Source organism: Convolutriloba macropyga, chromosome 1 (genome assembly GCF_964194025.1).
Source record: "Convolutriloba macropyga chromosome 1, txConMacr16.3, whole genome shotgun sequence".
Classification (NCBI taxonomy): Eukaryota; Metazoa; Xenacoelomorpha; order Acoela; family Convolutidae; genus Convolutriloba; species Convolutriloba macropyga.
This window is the reverse complement of record NC_134468.1, coordinates 87,651,705-87,674,916: the sequence shown is the minus strand read 5'-3', so window position 1 is coordinate 87,674,916 and position 23,212 is coordinate 87,651,705. Positions and strand designations below refer to the sequence as shown.

Below are 23,212 nucleotides of genomic sequence, written 5' to 3'. Positions count from 1 at the left end.
ACTAAGAAGCGAAATATTCCACCTAACTCAGACATTGATTCAGATCATTGACGTGCGAATCAGTGACGTGCGAACACTTCATGCGAACCTGAAAGAATTCCTTTGACTGACTCGAGCAAAACAACCTTAATCAAGTTCAAGAAAATGAGCAGTTCAAGAGGGAAAGGAGGATCTTCAAAACTGATCAAACTGCTCTCAGCCAACAAAGCCACGGAAATGGACAGATAAAGACAGATTTTGCGTCTGTTGTCTTCTAAAGTTAGAAAACATAGAGAATTTATCAGTTGCGGGAAAAGAAAAATCTACTGGCACAGCGAAAACATTCGGATCACTTTTTAGATCATTGGTGTAGACATGGCTTCGAAAAAAGCAAAAAGTCCAAAAAATGGTCTGTCAAAACGGTGATATCCGGAAAAGTGAATAAGAGGAATGAGCAGATGAAGAAAAACAATCTTTTCTAAAGACATTTCCATGTCAAACGACGGATCAGAACCTTTACGTAAATATAAAACTTCTTGGAAACAGTTTGAATTCGCAAACTCGCTTATCACTATAAATGATGGAGAGAACAAAACTGTAAGTTCAGAACTTCATCACCCTAAACAATGAACTGGAACGTGAACCAATACCTTAAGCAGATAACGAGTGTCTTGAACCACTTGACAGAAAAAACAAAAGCCGGTACTGCATAGCCTGTTTGCTTGAAGATACGTTTGACTTGCAGTCATGTACCTTGGACGACCTACTTGGAAAAATTGCGAGTAGCCGCGAAAACTATAAACACTTTTCGCGTCATTGGGAAACGTATGGCTTTGTAACCTTGAAATGGGAGTACGGGGTAGAATATGACCGTGTCGCGCAATCAAACAATCGAACACCAAGCAAAATCGTTCAGAGACTCATGGATTTGGAAACTGAGCAGAATTGTTCTGTAGAAAATCTGAAAAGCTATCCAAAAAACATATTTACCAATTTCTGCCTCCAAGTGGATGGGAAGCCAAAACATCTCATTAACAAAAAGCTTGTTTTTGCAAAAATGTTGCCACAATTTTCGAGGAAGTATTTGATGATACAATGGGGCAAAGTGCTGAAACTTCTACAACAAACATGCAACTTGAACCACACTTAACAATACAGCAAAAAAACTGCTGACGTTAGCTCAGAGACAATTTGTAATTAAAATGTTAATCTTGAACCAATCTCAGACCATGATGAGAACCTTTACAATAAATGTAAAAATAACCCAACCAATGAAAAAGCTGCGCCGAATTCAACGAATCAGTGCACTGACATTCATTCCTACTTTTTCAAGAAGCTGGAAAAAGTTACTGGTTTAGATTAAACGAAGGCGTTAAGCATCGATTCAGCCATCAAGCTGGCCCAAGTGATGGTTAGTTTTTCACAAACTGTGAGTTCTACTAAAAAGGTGTCAAAAACTCAAATCTTTTATGATCTAATTCCAGAGCCTATTTTGTAACTTTAGGATCGATAAGTTGCATGAGTGTTAGTGAAAAACTAAAACTTGAACAGAACACTTCTAGCAAATAATCTAATCAGTTGTTCACTTTACGAAGCGTTTAAAAACAGCCATCAAAAGGTTGTAGTGCGCATTTACTGTTTATAATGGATAACAGAGAACTATTGCTGACGAAGATGCCAAGAACAAATTCGAATGTTGAGGGAGATAGATGATGGCGACGATCTTACGCGTACTAAGAAGCGAAATATTCCACCTAACTCAGACATTGATTCAGATCATTGACGTGCGAATCAGTGACGTGCGAACACTTCATGCGAACCTGAAAGAATTCCTTTGACTGACTCGAGCAAAACAACCTTAATCAAGTTCAAGAAAATGAGCAGTTCAAGAGGGAAAGGAGGATCTTCAAAACTGATCAAACTGCTCTCAGCCAACAAAGCCACGGAAATGGACAGATAAAGACAGATTTTGCGTCTGTTGTCTTCTAAAGTTAGAAAACATAGAGAATTTATCAGTTGCGGGAAAAGAAAAATCTACTGGCACAGCGAAAACATTCGGATCACTTTTTAGATCATTGGTGTAGACATGGCTTCGAAAAAAGCAAAAAGTCCAAAAAATGGTCTGTCAAAACGGTGATATCCGGAAAAGTGAATAAGAGGAATGAGCAGATGAAGAAAAACAATCTTTTCTAAAGACATTTCCATGTCAAACGACGGATCAGAACCTCTACGTAAATATAAAACTTCTTGGAAACAGTTTGAATTCGCAAACTCGCTTATCACTATAAATGATGGAGAGAACAAAACTGTAAGTTCAGAACTTCATCACCCTAAACAATGAACTGGAACGTGAACCAATACCTTAAGCAGATAACGAGTGTCTTGAACCACCTAACAGAAAAAACAAAAGCCGGTACTGCATAGCCTGTTTGCTTGAAGATACGTTTGACTTGGAGTCATGTACCCTGGACAACCTACTTGGAAAAATTGCGAGCAGCTGGGAAAACTTTAAACACTTTTCGCGTCACTGGGATACACACGACTTTGTAAAGGACTTGAAATGGGATCGGCGTAGAACCCTACCGTGTCACCCAATCAAACCGGAACACCATGCAAGATTGTTCAGAGGTTCTAAAGGATGTGGAAACCGAGCATGATCGTTCTGTAGAAAATCTGAAAAACTATTCAGAACATATTTAGCAATTTCTGCCTCGAAAAGGATGGCGAGCCGAAACATCTCATTAAAAAGCTTGATGTTTTTGCAAAAATGTTGCTACAATTTTTTCGAGGAAGTATTTGATGATACAATGGGGGATAGTGCTGAAATTTCTGAAATCAAAAGATAACTTGATCCAAACTTAACAAAACAGCAAAAACAGCTGACTTAACTCGGAGACGATTTGTAATTAAAATGTTAATCTTGAACCAATCTCAGACCAAGATGATAACCTTTACGATTATTGTGAAAATAACCCAACCAATGAAAAAACCTGCGCCGAATTCAAAGAATCAGTGCACTGACATTGATTCCTACATTATCAAGAAGTTGGAACAAGTAACTGGTTTAGGTTATCCAAAGTCGTTAAGCATCGATTCAGCCATCAAGCTGACCCATGCGATGGTTAATTTTCACAAATTCTGAATTCTATTAAAAACACTCAAATCCTTTGCGCTCTAATTCTAGAGCCTTTTTTGTAACCTTAGGATCGATGGAAGCGTTTATCAACAGCCATCAAAAAATTGCACTGCGCATTTCTATGGCTGAGTCGAATAAAACAAACTCAATGAAGTTAAGAAAAATAGCAGTTCAAGAGGGAAAGGAGGACCGTCAAAACTGATCAAACTGCTCTGAGCCAACAAAGCCGCGGAAATCGACAGATACAAAGACAGATTTTGCGTCTGTTGTCTTCTAAGAGTTAGAAGACATGAAGAATTTATCAGTTAAGGGAATAGAGAAAAATCTGCTGGCAAAACGAAAATCTGCTGGTAAAGCGTTCGCATTACTTTTCTGATATTTGGCGAAGACATGGCTTCGAACAATGCAATAAGTCCAAAAAATGGACTGTCAAAACGGTGATATCCGGAAAACTAAACAAGAAGAATGAGCAGATAAAGAAAACCAATCTTTTCTAAAGATATTTCCATGTCAAACGATGTCAATCAATATCAGTTAATTTCATTTCTCAAATACATTTCTCATTCGATTTTAGTGGAACCATTTGATCTTAAATTTGCTGAAAATGAAATAGGAAATGTTAGGGGATTCAGTGAAATTGAAGAAACTACCAGAACATATCGATTCATACCTATAACTGAGGTGCTCTCAAAACTATTGTTTCATCATGAAGCTCTGCTGCAGCTTTGTTTGTCCAATGACAGATTTTTCAAAAATCTTTCTTCTCGCGGAATTTTTTTGACAAACCAGAGCAATGGTAAACTGAATCTCGAAAAAGCCAATGTTATTAAAGAATTCAATTCAGTTATTGAGTGCGAGGGGAATGTTGTGGTGCATTTTACCTTACAATTGTACTTTGATGAACTTGAAACAGCAATTCCAATAGGCTCTAGGGCAGCTACTCACAAAATTTGTTGTTTTTATGGCGCTTAAAAAATCTTCCCGCCTGGTTAAATTCTGATACCCGATTTAATTTTGTTGTAGCACTTGTTTCCTATTTAGATGTCAAATCCTACGGTTTTTCGCATCTAATAGCCGCCATAACAAATGATTTGAAGAAACTTGAAACTGATATAGAAGTTGAAACAAAAACGAGAAATATATTAGTTTCTCCAAAAGTTTTTGCATTTTTGGTCTTGAAAAACATGTTTTTGTGGATGTCACCGATATTTTCTTAGCTGTATATACTTTAAATCGGCATGGCTACAATTCGCTCTCAAGATCCTACAGATACATACGAATCAAACTGTAAACTTCCTGTCGTTGCTATTTTTGATTTGTTTTACTTCCATTCCCTTTTAACTGCACTCATGTTTTCTGAAAGCCTGTCAGTGTTTTCATATCTGCTTGCGCCACGAATCCGTTTTAAATAATTATGCAAGCTTGTTTGATTGCCAGAGCTGTAGTTAAAACAGCAAATTTTTACGTATTTTTCTTCTTGCTTGTTCTTTTACCCCTTTTTTGGAATTTTCACCTCTTTTTGAGTCATAGGTTGGATTTCGTTGTTTTTTTCGCCTTTTCTTTGTTTGAGTGATCCGTAGGTTGGATTTCGTGCTTGTAATTTTTCTGCTTTTAATACATTGCAAAATTTATTTTGATGCCCTCTGTCTTGGTTCAGCGATGGATTATCAGTACGAGGAAGAATTCACAGTCGGATATCTCAGAATCTCAGGTAGTATCGGACTACGTAGTAAAATTATCATGGGAGGTGGAGAAGGATTTTGTTAAGTTAGATGATAGAATTGTTTTCATTGGAGACTCAAACTTGACAGATTCGTATGAAACTTGCTGGTCATATATTTTGAAGGCTTATTATAAAAAATTCACTTTTTACGAAGGGCGGTCGCTGTTTATCCCATTTTCCGGAGCTGTTTCCTTCCGCAGCTCAATTTAAATATATTTGTATTTTACTTGGCGGAAATGATCTCAGAGAAAAAAACCGTTGATGAAATGCTGATGGATATTGCGGAGTTTAAACACCATCTCCCAGCTTCTTGGCCTAAGCAGATACTGTGCGTTGTTATATTAAACGCGGAGATCAAACTGAAGAACTTGAACCACTTCTTTCAAAATTAAATGATTTTAATAAACGTCTGAATATTGAATTTCAAAGTGAAAGTTGTTTTATGGTGATAAAAATAAAGTTATTCCCAATTACCATCTAAAAGTGCAATGTAGAAGCCAATACGCAAAACTGCTACCCAAAAATTGTGACCATTTATTGAACCGCTCCATTGTCCTTGATCTATCAGTATAACTTACCTTTTAAACTGTTCTCGGAAGCATTTTTTGATATCTTGATACACGTATTACTTCGGAAAGAAAAACCAAGAGCGGTTCTTAATTGAATGTATTCAAAAAGTTCGCCATATCTTAGCGCTACCAGTGATGTTCATAGAATTGCATTTAACCAAATATGTAACCTCAGGCATGGAATATATGTAGAGCATGTAAAAATGCAATTAAGACGTCTTAATTTTGTTCAAACAAAACGGAAAATGTTAAAACAAAAAAACAGTTAGATGAGTCTACTTATTTAAAAAACCAAAAACTTAGTTAGATGTGTTCGCTTTCTGCTCCTCATAAACTCTGCTGTATTTCGCAATGTATACATTATCTTTTTAAATTTATGTTCAATTCAGCTGTCTTCAGGTCAAATTGAAAAAGACGTACCTTGGGTAATCAAATCTGCCGTATACAAAAAACTTTTTGGCCACATTAGTAATCAATATCAGTTAATTTCATTTCTCAAATAGCAGTCGATTTTAATGGAACCATTTGATCTTAAATTTGCAGTAAATGAAATAGGAAATGTTAGGGGATTCAGTAAGTTTGAAGAAACTACCAGAACAGGTCAATTCATACCTATAACTGAGGTGCTCTCAAAATTATTGTTTCATCATGAAGCTCTGCTGCAGCTTTGTTTGTCCAATGACAGATCCTTCAAAAATCTTTCTTGCGGAATTTTTTTGACAAACTAGAGCAATGGTAAACTGAATCTCGAAAAAGCCAATGTTATTAAAGAATTCAATTCCGTTATTGAGTACGAGGGGAAAGTTGTGGTGCATTTTACCTTACAATTGTACTTTGATGAACTTGAAACTGCAATTCCAATAGGCTCTAGGGCAACTACTCACAAAATTTGTTGTTTTTATGGCGCTTAAAAAATCTTCCTGCCTGGTTAAATTCCGATACGCGATTTACTTTTTTTGTAGTACTTGTTTCCTATTTAGATATCAAATCCTACGGTTTTTTGCCATAATAGCCGCCATAACAAATGATTTGAAAAACTTGAAACTGAAATAGAAGTTGAAACAAAAACGAGAAAAATATTATTGTCTCCAACAAAAGTTTTCGCATTTTTGGTCTTGAAAAACAAATTTTTGTGGATGTCTCCGATATTTTTTTAGCTGTATATACTTTAAATCGGCATGGCTACAATTCGCTCTCAAGATCCTACAGATACATACGAATCAAACTGTAAACTTCCTGTCGTTGCTATTTCTGATTTGTTTTACTTCCATCCCCCTTTCACTGCACTCGTGTTTTCTCAAAACCTGCCAGTGTTTTCATTGCTGCTTGCGCCACGAATCCGTTTTTAATAATTTTTCGAGCTTGTTTGATTCTCTAGTTAAAACAGCAAATTTTTACGTATTTTTCTTCTTGCTTGTTCTTTTACCGCTTTTTTGGAATTTTCACCTCTTTTTGAGTCATAGGTTGGATTTCGTTGTTTTTTTTCGCTTTTTTTGAGTGATCTGTAGGTTGGATTTCAAGCTTGTAATTTTTCTGCTTTTATTATAATGCAATATTTATTTTTATGCCCTCTGTCTTGCTTCAGCGATGGATTATCAGGATGAGGAAGAATTCACAGTTGGATATATCTCAGAATCTAAGGTAGTATCGGACTACGCAGTAAAATTATCATGGGAGATGCAGAACGATTTTGTTAAGCTCGGTGAAAGGATTGTTTTCATTGGAGACTCAAACCTGAGAGATGCGTATGAAACTTGCGGGTCACAAGATATTTCGAAAACTCATTATAAAAAAAACAGTTTTTGCGAAGGGCGGTCGCCGTTTGTCCCATTTTCAGGAGCTGTTTCCTTCTGCAGCTCATTTTGAAAAAAAATTGTATTTTACTTGGCGGAGATGATCTCAGAGAAAAAAACCGTTGATGAAATGCTGACTGATATTGTGGAGTTTAAACACCATCTCCCGGCTTCTTGGCCTAAGCAGATATTGTGCGTTGTTATTTTAAACGCGGTGATCAAACTGAAGAACTTGAACCACTTCTTTCAAAATTAAATGATTTTAGTAGACGTCTGAATATTGAATTGCAAAGTAAAAGTTGTTTTATGATGATAAAAATAAAGTTATTCCCAATTACCATCTAAAAGTGCAATGTAGAAGCCAATACACAAAACTGCTAGCCAAAATTTGAGACCATTTAATGAACCGCTCCATTGTCCTTGATCTCTCAGTATAACTTACCTTTTAAACTGTTTTCGGAAGCATTTTTTGATATCTTGATACACGTATTACTTCGGAAAGAAAAACCAAGAGCGGTTCTTAATTGAATGTATTCAAAAAGTTCGCCATATCTTAGTGCTACCAGTGATCTTCATAGAATTGCATTTAACCAAATATGTAACGTCATGCAAGCCAAATATGTAACGAATTAGATGTAGTGCATGTAAAAATGCAAATAAGACGTCTAAATTTTGATCAAAAAGAAACGGAAAATGTTTAAAAAACAAAAAAAACAGTCAAATGCCTTTACTTATTCAAAAAACCAAAAACTTAGTTAGATGTGTTCGCTTTCTGCACCTCATATACTCTGCTGTATTCCGCTATGTATAAATTATCTTTTTAAATTGTTGATGTCAAAATCTGCTGTTTACTGCTCAGTTACTATCCATTCAAAGTTTGCTGCTATTCTTAGTATTTTGCTAATCTGATTCTGCTAAACTAAAATAATCACTTCTAGGCGGCTCTCCATTAAATTTTTAGATAATTGTATTCCTATGAGAAAAAAACGAGAGCCGTTCATATTTCAATGTATTTAAAAAGTTTGCCATATCATAGTGCTGGCAGTGATGTTCATAGAATTGAATTTAACCAAATATGTAAGTTCACGCATAAATTGTATGTATATCATAAAAAATGGCAGTTCAACGTCTTAATTATGTTAAAAAAAAAGAAAATTTTGTTAAAAAAATTAGTTAGATGCTTCTATAGATTCAACAAAATCCAAAAAAAAATTAGTAAGATTTATTCACTTTCTGCTCCTCATAAACTGTGCTGTATTGCGCTATGTATAAATTATCGTTTTAAATTTATGTTTGATGTCAAAATTTTCTTCTGTTTACTGCTTAGTTACATAATGAATCTTTCATCTTTTAATGGCCTATCAATTCGAAGTTTGCTGCTATTCTTAGCATTTTGCTAATCTGATTCTGCTAAACTAAAATAAATCACTTCTAGGCGCTCTCCATTCAATTTTCAGATAATTGTATTCCTATGAGAAGAAAAACGAGAGCCGTTCATATTTCAATGTATTTAAAAAGTTTGCCATATCATAGTGCTGGCAGTGATGTTCATAGAAATGAATTCAACCAAGTATGTAACGTTACGCATGAATTATATGTATACCATGTAAAAATGGAATTACGACGACTTAATTATGTTAAAGGAATTTTTTTAAAAAAATTAGTTAGATGCGTCTATAGATTCAACAAAATCCAAAAAACATAGTGAGATGTTTTCGCTTTCTGCTCCTCATAAACTCTGCTGTATTGCGCTATGTATAAATAGTCTATCTTTATGTTTGATGTCAAAAATGTGCTACTTTTTGCTGCCCAGTTAAATAATGAATATTTTTCATCTTAAAGTTGCCTATCAATTCAAAGTTTGCCTCTATTGTTGTTATTTTCATATCGCTAAACCTAATAATATCACCTTCTATGCGCCTTTCGTGACCACTTTGAAATTTCTATATTTTTTCTATAAATTTCAAATATGAGAAATATCATGTTTCGACTATGCCTCAATCTGTTTCAGTAAGCAGAATCCAATGAGAGATAGCAAAAGTAATCTTGATGAATTTTATACTTTCGCCAAGACATTTAAAAATAGAAGCTAACTACTGTCCCTGAATTATTAAGTTAGTTTTGATACGTAAAAATAACGTAGCCTCAGGATAGATATGATTTAATGATTTTTCTGTCAATGAATTACATCTTCCGGTTTTTAATACTATCTTGTCAAACAATATCTAGGTTTCCTTTTGAGAATTCCGAGCAGCGTCAATAGCAGCCAAAGTGACCATTCCTCCCGGTTGTTGCAGCAGGTTCGACTCATTTTGGAGAATCATATCAGCATCAGAGATTATCCTGGTCATTTTGGATCCGTAAGAAAGATCAGCCTGGTATCCCACTAGGAATGTCAGTGGCAACAATGGAGCAAGTGCTGCGGGATTTCGGCTACGTTTGAATCTGAAATAAAAGGCGTTTAAACTACGGGGCATATAAATAATCAAAAGAATATTTTAATAACTACATTATTCGTTATTCAGTACCTTATAAATAGTTTGCTTACAATATTTCATTAATTACCACACTAAATTAACAGGTCGCGTAGTCGTAAACGGCCAATAACCTGAATAAAAAAGCTTTTTCTTTAACATGTATCCAGGATTATTCAAATTTCGGGGACAAGAAATTAAACCACAATGTCACTGCAGATACTTGGGTATAATAATTGATTCTAAATTAAATTTTCATGTAAAACTCAACAAAGTCCTATCAAATCTGGCCACAGCGATTAGATCCATATACCTTTTACGTTATCAGTTACCTCTGAAAGCACGATAGATGCTATTCAAATCCCTAGTCCTTTCTCATTTAACATTCAGTGCTCTATTTTTTCAGAATTTGAATTTCTCTGCAAAGCAGCGAATTAATTTACAAATCAATTGGGGGGAATTAAAGTTTGCTATATGAGAAAAAAGTTTGAGAGATCTACAGATCTCTTAGTCAAATCTGACATTTTGCCTGCAGAACTTTGCATAAGCCAGATGAGTATTTCAAAACTTAGGAATGATATTTCATTATTGAAATCTGACGGCACTGAGAGTTTTTTTCTAAGTGGTAATGTCTTAGTAAGAAAAAACAACAGAACTGAACAGCTAATTCTCTTAAGGTCGAGCAGTCGATCATTACAAAAAAGAAGCATCCAAAAATGGAATAAACTTCCGCGTGAAGTCCGGACTATCAGATCACGCTCAAAGTTTAAACGCATGTTAAAACAGCATATGCTCCAACAATTCAAACTTGTACCGTTGGAAAGGAACGTTGGTGGCTTCAAAAGTTATTTTTACCTTTAAAAAACGGAACCACTAATTTTGATTTTTAACATTGTACTAACTTTGTTTATATAATTTAAAACTTGTAATATTTAACCCCTGAGCTATATTTTCATTTAATTGTTTAAACAAAAAAAGATCAGCGTATGAGTAGAAAAAAATCGTCATGAACTCCTACCACTAAATCAATTAAAAAGTCGAACTAGGGGGCCTGGCGACCAGCTATTAACAAGATTACGAGACAAGCCAAACAAAATTTAACACAAACAAAAATATAAATAACGGCCAAAACTCAATGTCTTTTCTTTAAGAAAATATTCAGTAATAAAGTCAAAATAGCATCCGATAAAACTCAAACTTAACAAATTAATTTGCTCTTTACTACAAATAAGAAGGCATATGTCATTAATAAGATTAGGTAACAAGTCGACAAAAAAGAATTAAAACGGACTAAAAACATAACCGACTAAACGTCAGAAGAATTGCTTAGAATGACTAGTGGGAGCTCTAATCAATTGCAGCCTGCTTCAGTGGGGGGGGGAATGGGACTAAGAAGTTCAACAGCGGGCTTCAAATAACCACATTAGAGGTTAACATATACCACTATTTAGATTTAAATTGAAAAATGGCAACAGTTTCGGCGCACTTTTATTTGACTTTGAGTAAAAATTGCCGCCAATTGAGTTCAGCTGCTTGAAATTGTAACTGAGAGAGAATTTTAGATCACGCGAAACGCAAAAAGTCAAAAAGTAAAGGGCGTAAAAGTCACTCGAATATTCAAAACGGTCAAGCAAAAATTTTGCATAAAAAATCACACACGTTAAATCATTGCTTCTCAACAAGAGCAATTAATAAAAATTCTATTGAATCTTCTGAAACCCAATAACTTCAAATGCCATAACAACCATCAACATTCAACTGAAAAAAAAATCTGAAAAAGATTTACAACTGACTCCTTAAGTAACCAATAGGACCTAATATTAGTGCAGCTATGGCACCTGTAATAACTGAGACTAAATCATGAGACAACAAAATAACAACGAAGAAAGGCAAGAAATAAGCACGAAGAAATAACAACAAAAATTCAGTATTAGTTTACGATAGCACAATGTTGAAGCCATTCAAACCATAAAGCGGTTAAATGATAAGAATTTTTATTTTCATTTGGGCTCCATTCGATATCAATACGTCCTGTTTTTTAAGGTACTATGAGAAAAGGAAAACAAAAATAACAGATATTGACAACTACCAAAAAAAAGAAAACATTGAATTCCAAAATGTTACACACCTTAAAAGTGTCAACAAAATGGCAATGTACAAATTCTAAAATACATAAAAAACTCAGTGTCAAAGTCATAAAAGCATCAGTTAATGCAATGCAAAATAATTTGTTTAAAAATTAGAAAAAAAACGGTTCACAACACAATCACTTCAAAGTTTCTCACTCCAAAAGAGTCAAAGAATTTACCCAGCTACAGCTGCAACTACAGCGACACTGTAGAAAGACGCAAGCCATGTGAACATCTCTCTGCTCTTGGATATCTGCATAGCCACCATTCTCTCCCTCGCCTGATTCTGCATCTGCAGTTGCCTCTCCATTGTCATCCGGGAGGTCTCCTCCATGAAGGCCTATTTCCACACAACAAACGAAGATCAACAGAAATGTTAAATAGATTCTACGTGAATTTAACTAAATTCGGGTATTTGTATAGCGCTAATTTACTGATATGCACAAATGCGAATAGAAAACTTTAAAAACATAGCTGGCAGATTGCCAGAAAATAGCCGCAATAGCTTCGTAGATCTGCAGTCTGAAAAAAAACAGTAAAGACACCAAAAAAATTGTCTCTTCATTGAAGGCTGATATGTTATATTTTGATAAAAAAATCTGTATAAGTTTCTGCTGCCTCTATTAGCTGCTCTCAAATAATCTTCATTTAGAGTGACACACACCCATATGACCTTATCTCTTTGAATTATAGTAAGAGGAAGTCAATTTTGAGAGTAAGGTAAGTCAAGTGTGCCCAAAAATTTAATCACGCGAATGAACAAAAAAACTCGTTCCACTAAGAGCGAAAAATGACGTCACACATGCACTTCAGTTGAAATAGCATGCACGAATGAACAAAGACCAGATTTGAAGTGGTTGTGACGTCATATGGTCGTAACAAAAATCGTGACGACGAAATAAAAAAACATAGCAGGACAAGTCCTGACGTACAATTAAAAGAATTTTCATTGACTAAACAGAAAACTAGTCCAAGAACGGACTATGAATGGATTGGAAAAACCATTTAGAAAAACATCCGATCAAAAAAACCGAAAAAACTGCAAAAATCAAAGTGAAATTGCCGCATGTGAACAAAAAACCACTAGCCAGAAAGCGAATTTTTGTTCAAACACCGTTTTCTCACTTTACTTTAAATTTAGAGCGAAAAAATTTCACGCCGCAAAACCACTCGCTTTTTGACTCCACTTCCTGTTTCGGCGTGACCAAAATCACTACTCCAATTTGACTTCAAAAATCATGAAAATGTGTGAACAGTTCTTAAAAAAAATAGCCAGAAGAATTCCGGAAACGACTCGAAGGAAAAAATTGCCCATACTTATGACTAAACAACTACAACAACTATTGTGAACCCTGAACCTCCACAAATAAATGCCATAAAAAAGTTGAAGAATAGAAACAGCATTCAAAAACTTGAAAGAAATTGAAAAAGAAAAATGGAAAAACTTAATGTCTTTTTTTAATAGTACAAGCAAACATTAAGTCGAATAACGTTCCTTTGCAATTAGAGCAATGAAAATCTCGCAAAACAATGGAAAATTCATAATAGGCTATGAAACTTAGATCTAAGATTAAAAAAATGAAAAACTGCAAAAAAAAAAGAAAAATTGTTTAAAATTTCTCAATTTTTCGGTGAATTTTCCTAAGAAAAAAATAATATATACCAAGAAAACTTTAGCCAATTGGTATCTGAATATTCTTGAAGAAACAAGCTTCTATTCTAATCCCACTTAAAGCATTAAAACAAAGAAACAGGCAAAAAAAATCATTAAAATTTGTCTAAAAATCAGCAAAACTGATCAAAAACCTCCAAATTAGCGTCAAACTCAAATTAACTACTTGAAACCTTCAATTCCGATCAAAACAAGCCTAAAACTATTACAATATCAGAATGAAACCTCAAGACCGTCAAAAGTTTCAAAAAACTGCTTTTAAAAGCCACACGTGAACAAAAAAATTTCGCTCGCTTAGAGAAAATTTTTTCACACATCAATTTCTCGCTCTCTCAAAAACAGCGGTTTGAACAAAAACAACTCTCTTTTTGCTCCGCGTTTCACTTTTGTTCAGTACCAAAATCACTCCAAATTGTTTCACGCGTTTCATTTCCCGCTTCAAAAATCACTCCAATAAAATTGATTAAAAAAGGACTTCTCCAATACTCTTCGAGTCGTAAAAAGACAGCGCCCCAATACAATTCAAATTCTTTGAATTGAAAAAAAACCAAGAGAAGGCCAATAATAGCCCCAGCTATCGCTGTGCGGCTATTAATAACAGTCCAACAAGTTGCTCAAGAACGCCAGGCGAGACTCAATGTTGTGATAGTCTCCTTTAGCGAGGGGTGAGCTCGATAACATCACGGAAATGTTAAGCTTTATCAAATTTTAAAATTGAAGCAAATAATGTCCCACTTTTATTTGACTTTTTGAAGTCACTTTCTTCAACTTTAACTCAGCAGCTTAAAAATGCGAATGAGAGCGCAATTCACATCACACAAAACAAAAAAGAACTCAACGATAAAAATTTCAAAGAAGTGATATCGGTCAAGCGAATTTTCCATAAAAAAAGCGCTCACGACTACAATTGCTTCAATCTTTGTCCGAAAGCAAAGAAAAACATTATCTTGAGAAAACCAATCAATTGCAAGAAAAAACATCATCCACTTGCATTTGTTGAGTTTGGTTTTTGAGAGTTAATTGCGGTTAAAGGTTTTAGAGCTAACTTTACAATTTCAAAATTTTTGAAATTTCAAGCTATTGTTAATTATATTGGGATCTATTCTTTTTCAGCCCCCCGTTATAAATTATATGTTGTTATATACCATCTTACTATTTAAAATAGTACGTGCGCTGGGGAGGGGGGGAGGCACAAAAAATTAAGCCCACTAAGCTGGGGGGGGGGGGGGGGGGGCAAACAGAGCAGATCCTTATATTGCTAGCACCACTTTTTTACATATAAAAGATGACCAATGATTTGTTCCCATTTCAAAAACACTTCCTAATGAAGTTAATATTGCAAGCGAAGAATCTACTTCGGAGTTTTTCAATATGTTACCCAATTTTGGTTAAGTTTGAAAAATTTGGCCATTTCGTGAATAAATTGCAGCTAGTAAAAGAGTTTTGCACAAATTCGATGTTTTCTGCCGACGCTGTATTCACTGTCTTGACCGAATTCATTAAAAAACCCAGATTCTGCCGCTGTAAATGCTAAAAAATGAAAAACTTTACACAGGTCAGGTTCCTTATTGCATGAGTAATAAGTTCTTACTGTCTTTAAAAATGCCTCGATTTTTAAATTGAAAAATCTAACATTGCCAATTATAGAATAAATATAGTCTGCAGATTGCAGGAAACAAGCCGCCGTTGACCCCTTGAGAACAAACGGGATTGAACAGAAAAATATACAAATTGCCAGGCTTAATTAATCAGCGTCAAAAATGAATCGGCTCTTCAAATTAGGCCTCCTGGACTTAATACTAATGACAGCTACGAATTACCTTAATGAACTTCGATAACCTAACACACCATTACTTAATGATGGGGCTTCATTGGCTCAACCAGTTTCTTTACGACACAAACCAGTTAACAAAACAGTATAAAAAATATTGAAAACTTAATGAAAAAATCTTTAACCGTTAAGTCTTCGTAACGGGCTTAATTGGTTTATCACATATCTTCTGACTTTTCTCTATTGACCTTGACCGTATTTACTACATTGCGTATTTACTGCAAGGAGTAAAAAAATTAAAATCCATTCAGTTGAAACACTGAGTGAAGTACGTTAAAGACATGACTTGCATGAAACGAAAAAAACCGAAAAATTAAAGATTGCATTGACGAAAGACAAATAAGATCTTCAAATGACCAGGAATTGATTTAGAAAAATAACCGTTAAAAACTCGAAAAACAGTAAAAACAGAAATAAAATTGCAGCACTAACAAAAAATCTCGTTTTTAAAAAATCCACGCCGCAAAATTGATCGGTATTTGACTAACTTCCGGTTTCCAAAATCATTACTTCAATTTGTCTGCACAAATCAAAAAAAATTGTGAGCAGATCTGCAAAAAGCAAGTCAGCGCACGAATACAACTCAAATCGTAAGATTGTTCAAATTCGAATTGTTCAAATCCGGCTCTTTTATGGCTATTAATAACGTATGAACAAAATAACCACACAATCGCTCTTTCTTTATCTCTAACTCTCGCTCTCTCTCTCTCTCTCTCTTCACACTTCTAATTTGTTCACTGAAACAATATATTCTTTGAAACATCTCTTTCGCTCCAATTTTTTCAATTTTTTTCTCACTTAACACTTTTAAAAAACAGAAAACCAAAACACCTCTTCGAGTCGTATAAAAAGACTGGGGCTGAATAATTCAAATTCCCCGAATAGTGAACAAAAAAGATGAGACCAATAATAGCCACCCTATTGCTTTGCGGCTATTAAAAGCAATTGAAAACGCATCCAAAACAGCAAAAAGATGAAAATAGCTCACAAATTCAAAGTCTTATAATTGCTTCAGTTTAATAAAGCTTCCATACGTCAAATTAATGGTTCACGTCATTATGAAAAAACGGTTTCATCTAAAAACCTAAAATTTAAAAAAACCAAAAGAACCATATGTGGTCAGAAGAAAATTCGCAGGCTTATCAGAAAAGATTTTCACAGCAATTTTTCTTAAAAACGAGTGAACAGAAACCACTCTAAAACTTCTCTCTGCTCTTTTATTTTGTTCACCAGATTAACCTAAACCCTAAGCCGATTTTTATCCTCAAAATTACAAAAAACATCGCCTGTGTTTGCAGTTTTTGAATGAAAAGCAATAAGTTCACCAGCCATAACAGTTTTTCCTTATTTATCAATTATATTTCAGTTGAAAATTCCAGGCATGATTTAACCGAAATCACCCAATAACTAACAGAGAACGCAAACTGAAAGTTTGAAACGACGTCACGCAAACAATTAAGTACCGGAGCAGTAGACTTCACAAAACTATAGCACCTTAGAGCTTTTTGAAGAATGATAAAATAGTAGCAAGAGAGTTCCGTTAGAAGGATGGACTAAAAACAGAACAGGACACGTTGAATCATTAACCAATTTGAGAACAAATTTGTTCAGAGGACTTCAATCTCATTTTCAACGGATTTCAGATGGTAAAAAAAACGGTGAACAGGTCAAGAAACATCAGATTAACAAAAACTCGCCGGATTCAAAATCTGCTTTCCAACTCTTCTATAAGGTCTTTAACTGAGGGGGGAAAGTTACATGCGCGACTTGATATCCCTCTAACTGACATCGGACGTCGGAGAATTTAACAGCGGAGCAAAAATTCCAGAAACGAATCGAAGAGTTTCAATAGACCATCGAAAAGCTCAGGAAAAATTCATATCTATCTGCAAAATATCGTCACACTGCAGCAGAACCAAAAACTCGTTTTGTAACCCCGATCGATACTCGCTGTAAAAATACAGAAGTTCTTTTGCTCAAACGTACTAGCTTTCTCTCCAATTACTGTCTCGGTTTTCATATAATTCACCACTCAAAAGAAAGACGAAAAATAAGGTCTCAAATTTAAGAAAGGCTAAATCCCAATACACCTCACTTAGTTATAAAAAGGCAACGTCAAAATGCAGTTCAGGTTCTTCAAATGGTAAAAACCAAAAGTACAGCAGTATAGCCTTGGTTCGTGGTTATAAACAAAGAGCCAATTAAAGTCGGAGACATCAATCTTTAGTCGGCAAACGAGGGTGGAGTTGGCGTATGGAAACCAATCAAATCACCAAGTGGCTTCAAATTATATTATAGGAAGTTATTATAGACTTTTATGTGACATATATGAAAACAATTTTGACGAAACTTCATTTGACTGTTTCTAGTAAAACTGCCTGCTCGGAAACTCAAAAACGGTCATAATGTTTGGACATAAAACTCCAAAATAGCCCCGACAGCTTAATGGCCAGATAACCTTCAGCCCAATAACGTGTAGCGTCAAATCTAACATAATGTGAGGCTACAATATGAAAGACCCAACTGATACACTAAAAAGAGGCCGAATTTTGATTTGGAGAAATTGGTTGGAGAAGAAATTAAGGGTTAATTAGAGCTCCGCTCAACTGACCCTCAATTATACCTTATCTATATCTTCAAATTGATTTAATTATTAATTTTTCAGGTAGATGCAGTTTACACGTGATAAATTGACGTTCTCAATTTCATGTCAAACGCGTCAACAGTAAAAAAAATAAACAGCCGGAATACTCCGGAAATGAAGCAAAGTTTCGTCCTACCATGAAAACTTGAACCTACTACCATAGTTTAGACCAACTAATATTATACAAATTATGTTAGGTGTGTTAGGGCAGGTGCGCACACTGTCTGAAGAATTGGAAAGAAAAGAGGCCCAATTTGGTCAAAAACTTCAGAATCTGACCTTTTCACCATGAGTGGTTCTGACTGTGTCCTAAATTGAACATGAATTGGTGAATGTAAAAATCATTTTTCTCAGTGAGTTAAATTGTTAAAGGTAACTTTTTGCTTTTAGGTCAAACTCAAACGTCTAAACAAAACCAGCGTGGTAAAAGCAACCTATAGAAACCCAATACTGACCTTAGGTTCATGAAAACCGATATAATATCAATGCTCACCTTCGGTTCATAGAAAACGGACACGACTACGAAACTGCTTCAAACTGTGTTCGAGATTAATTAAAAAAATCGGAAAACTTTTACTGACATAGTTGAGATTTGTCATTGGCATTGTAGTTGAAACAAAAACTAGATCCCACTCGTGAAATGATTATTTGGATCTATTCTGTTTTGCACCCCCCCCCCCACCCCAGGTTAGTGAGCATAAATAACAACATAACGTAACGTGCTATATAACAACATATAATTTGAAACTGGGGGTCATAAAAAACACTGCGAAACAGAATAGATCCGAGTATTTCAACATTCCATTGAGGGTTTCAACATTCCATATTGTAGAGCAATCCTTTTCTCTATTCTACAAAAACAGTTTTTCATCAAAAGTTGAAGATGAAAGATGCGCATAGGTAGATTACAGGATCACATCATTGATTAGATGTGTTGTAGAGCATTCAAATTTGAATGAAGCTATGAACTCTCAGTGGATAAGTATACGATGCAAGCAAGCACAGTTTACCCAAAAACCCACACTGTTCGTCATAAATCTCAAGACACTACCAAGATCAAGCAGGCAAAAATTCCGTTTGCGAAAAATTTTGTAAAAGCACCTGAACGCTGACATCTTTAGGTTAGTTGAAGAAACTGCTTGGATGAAGCAAGCAAAAAGACTAATAGCCAAAAAATCAGAATTGACTGACAAATAGCAAAATCCAAAATATCTTACAAGGCCCGCGAAACGAAGCTCATATTAGTGACACCATGGCGCTTTTACGATGTGAAGAGGGATATTGATATTATATATTATACAGGTTCATTTTTTGAGCTGTCATTAGCATACAGAATGGGCATAATTAGACTGTTTCCAATAGATTGTAAATATGCAAGGTGAAAAGGTAATTTTGAAAATCGAAAAAACCCTCCTCTCCCTCTTGGCATCCATCAAAACATTTGATTTTCAAGGCGTTTTCATAATTGAAAGGCGTAAGCGTACATTAAATTCTACTGCGGATACCATCGCACTAAAAATGCAAAACTCATAAATATAAAGTTCAAAACCTTTTGCTAAAACTTTCACATTTTCCGTTGAGTCTTCCTCAACCAAATGAGAAATTTAGTGCAAACCTGTCTACCTTTCTGGGAGCATTGTTCAGCTCACTCTTCAACAGATAATTAACATTACCGACTAACATCAGGCGAATTGTTCTCGAACGACTGGCGAGCGATTGGCTTCGTCAGTAGCTCCAATTCAGGTAGGCTACCTTTAGCTTAATTCATGAGGGCGCGGGGAGGGGGTGTGAATTTGGAGAGGAGGGAGCGAGCGAAGTTGAAGTGGGGGTCAAACTAAACTCCCAGGAATTGACTTTCACACCATTAATTGACGTCTCCTAAACAGGTTGGGTGAATAGCATAATTAGAACCTAGTAATCCACAAGGCTCCAAGAGAGCATAAGGTCCTCCGCGCGTTACCTGTTTATCCCGTTTTTGAAGACGAAAAGTCATATGTTCAAGGTAACTTTTTTGCTTTTAGGTCAAACTCAAACGTCTAAACAAAACCAACGTGGTAAAAGCAACCTATAGAAACCCAATACTGACCTTAGGTTCATGAAAACCGATATAATATCAATGCTCACCTTCGGTTCATAGAAAACGGACACGACTACGAAACTGCTTCAAACTGTGTTCGAGATCAAAGAAATCGGAAAACTTTTACTGACATAGTTGAGATTTGTCATTGGCATTGTAGTTGAAACAAAAACTAGATCCCACTCGTGAAATGATTATTTGGATCTATTCTGTTTTGCACCCCCCCCCCCAGGTTAGTGAGCATAAATAACAACACAACGTAACGTGCTATATAACAACATATAATTTGAAACTGGGGGTCATAAAAAACACTGGGGGGGGCCAAACAGAATAGATCCGAGTATTTCAACATTCCATTGAGGGTTTCAACATTCCATATTGTAGAGCAATCCTTTTCTCTATTCTACAAAAACAGTTTTTCATCAAAAGTTGAAGATGAAAGATGCGCATAGGTAGATTACAGGATCACATCATTGATTAGATGTGTTGTAGAGCATTCAAATTTGAATGAAGCTATGAAATCTCAGTGGATAAGTATACGATGCAAGCAAGCACAGTTTACCCAAAAACCCACACTGTTCGTCATAAATCTCAAGACACTACCAAGATCAAGCAGGCAAAAATTCCGTTTGCGAAAAATTTTGTAAAAGCACCTGAACGCTGACATCTTTAGGTTAGTTGAAGAAACTGCTTGGATGAAGCAAGCAAAAAGACTAATAGCCAAAAAATCAGAATTGACTGACAAATAGCAAAATCCAAAATATCTTACAAGGCCCGCGAAACGAAGCTCATATTAGTGACACCATGGCGCTTTTACGATGTGAAGAGGGATATTGATATTATATATTATACAGGTTCATTTTTTGAGCTGTCATTAGCATACAGAATGGGCATAATTAGACTGTTTCCATTAGATTGTAAATATGCAAGGTGAAAAGGTAATTTTGAAAATCGAAAAAACCCTCCTCTCCCTCTTGGCATCCATCAAAACATTTGATTTTCAAGGCGTTTTCATAATTGAAAGGCGTAAGCGTACATTAAATTCTACTGCGGATACCATCGCACTAAAAATGCAAAACTCATAAATATAAAGTTCAAAACCTTTTGCTAAAACTTTCACATTTTCCATTGAGTTTTCCTCAACCAAATGAGAAATTTAGTGCAAACCTGTCTACCTTTCTGGGAGCATTGTTCAGCTCACTCTTCAACAGATAATTAACATTACCGACTAACATCAGGCGAATTGTTCTCGAACGACTGGCGAGCGATTGGCTTTGTCAGTAGCTCCAATTTAGGTAGGCTACCTTTAGCTTAATTCATGAGGGCTTGGAGGGAGGGGGGGGGGGGTGAATTTGGAGAGGAGGGAGCGAGCGAAGATGAAGTGGGGGTCAAACTAAACTCCCATGAATTGACATTCACACCATGAATTGACTTCTCCTAAACAGGTTGGGTGAATAGCATAATTAGAACCTAGTAATCCGCAAGGCTCCAAGAGAGCATAAGGTCCTCCGCGCGTTACCTGTTTATCCCGTTTTTGAAGACGAAACGTCATATGGGTCAGCCAAAAAATCGTTTCAGCAAAAAATTGCAATTAAAAAAGACCACAGGACTAATATAATTGCTACAAACTGCTTTGAGTGCGAGTAATCCGAGCAGTTTCAGAGGTGAAAATTACAAAATCTTTTGATGAAAGTGGTTTGTTTTCAACTTTCCAGAAAACAGAAGTAAGCGATTCATCTAAAGGCCGACTGTTTAACAAAATCAACTTAGTTTTTATGTTCTATTTACTAGTATAAATGACAACAGCTTTAATTATCACTTTGTGAACAAAACGAAAAGGCGAAGCGACTTCCAACATGTATAAAGCTTTGCCACATCAACAATTAGCCCGCAAATTAAATTATTTGAATTGAGAAACAAAAGCACACGCGAACACCTACGCTTGATCTCATCTCAGGTGATGAAAAACTGACTCTAAAATTTCAAACTAGCAGGAGATATTTAGGGCATGTAACGTCATGAGCGGGGGGGGGGGGGGGGTTACTTTACTATTCATAAAATTTCATACCAAGGTTTCCGCTTACTCTTTATTATTAACATCAGAATGGGGAGTTGAAACAAACCTTTTGCTTCTCCATTGAAGCCTCCATCTGTTTGCTCACGTAGCCACCCATTAACACTCAATAAATCTTCAATCTATTCAGATGTCAATCTACTTGTACACGTATACTTCATATACGTCTCTATACATACCAATCTCAAAGATTACACCATAAAACTAGTTGTATTTTCAAGCTTGCAGCTCTCTTAAAAACAACAGCTCTCGAATTTTCCAGACTAAGGTATTAATAACGTTAGGATGTATTTAAAGTCAATAGTGGTGTTCAAATTAGAGACATTGCCTGAATATCATCACATTTGAACTGAGATAGATAAAAAAAAAATTGGCTTGATGTTGAACTTTTAAGTCATGGTAGCATATAACTAGCGAACAGAGAATTACAATTGTCCAGGATTGCCCCGACGTTTACGTGTTCTCGCCGACAGAAATTTTCATTTATGAAAACAATTTTAGCAAAAAGTATATTAGTTAAACTGATCTATCTACATCTGCTTCAAAATATTTCGTTAAAACAAAAAATAATTATCATATGTTCACCATTATCTGTGAAGGTTGATGAAATTTAATGCACTTTGTAAATTTGAGCAAAGAACTTGAGGCAATTGACCTCAACTTCAAATCGAACTAATTCAGGTGACATATTTGCCATCGATCTATATTATGTGGCGATAAGAAAAAACTTAAAAGCTTCTGAACAAAAAAATACTCGAATAAATATGAAACTATTGCAACAAAAGCCATGAAAAACTGAATTTTTTAAAGAAAAACGTCAAACCGACAAAAAATTTCATATCCTGAGATCAAAAAAGTATATTAGTTAAACTGATCTATCTACAAATTTGAATAAACAAATACATCTGCTTCAAAATATTTCGTTAAAATAAATAATTATCATATGTTCACCATTATCTGTGAAGGTTGATGAAATTTAATGCACTTTGTAAATTTGAGCAAAGAACTTGAGGCAATTGACCTCAACTTCAAATCGAACTAATTCAGATGACATATTTGCCATCGATCTATATTATGTGGCGATAAGAAAAAACTTAAAAGCTTCTGAACA

The 23,212-nt window shown here is 35.2% G+C and overlaps 1 protein-coding gene across 1 annotated transcript; it reads right to left on the bottom strand.

Annotated features, from left to right (window-relative positions):
* Positions 1-9,271: 9,271 nt before the first annotated feature.
* On the bottom strand, positions 9,272-22,280 carry LOC142352823 (plasminogen receptor (KT)-like). Its single transcript, XM_075404966.1, has 3 exons — positions 22,151-22,280; positions 11,983-12,143; positions 9,272-9,645 (listed from the first exon to the last, which is right to left on the bottom strand). Exons 1-3 carry the CDS (start codon positions 22,199-22,201, stop codon positions 9,426-9,428), a joined length of 432 nt encoding a protein of 143 aa, XP_075261081.1. The 5' UTR covers positions 22,202-22,280; the 3' UTR covers positions 9,272-9,425.
* Between the last annotated feature and the right edge of the window lie 932 nt (positions 22,281-23,212).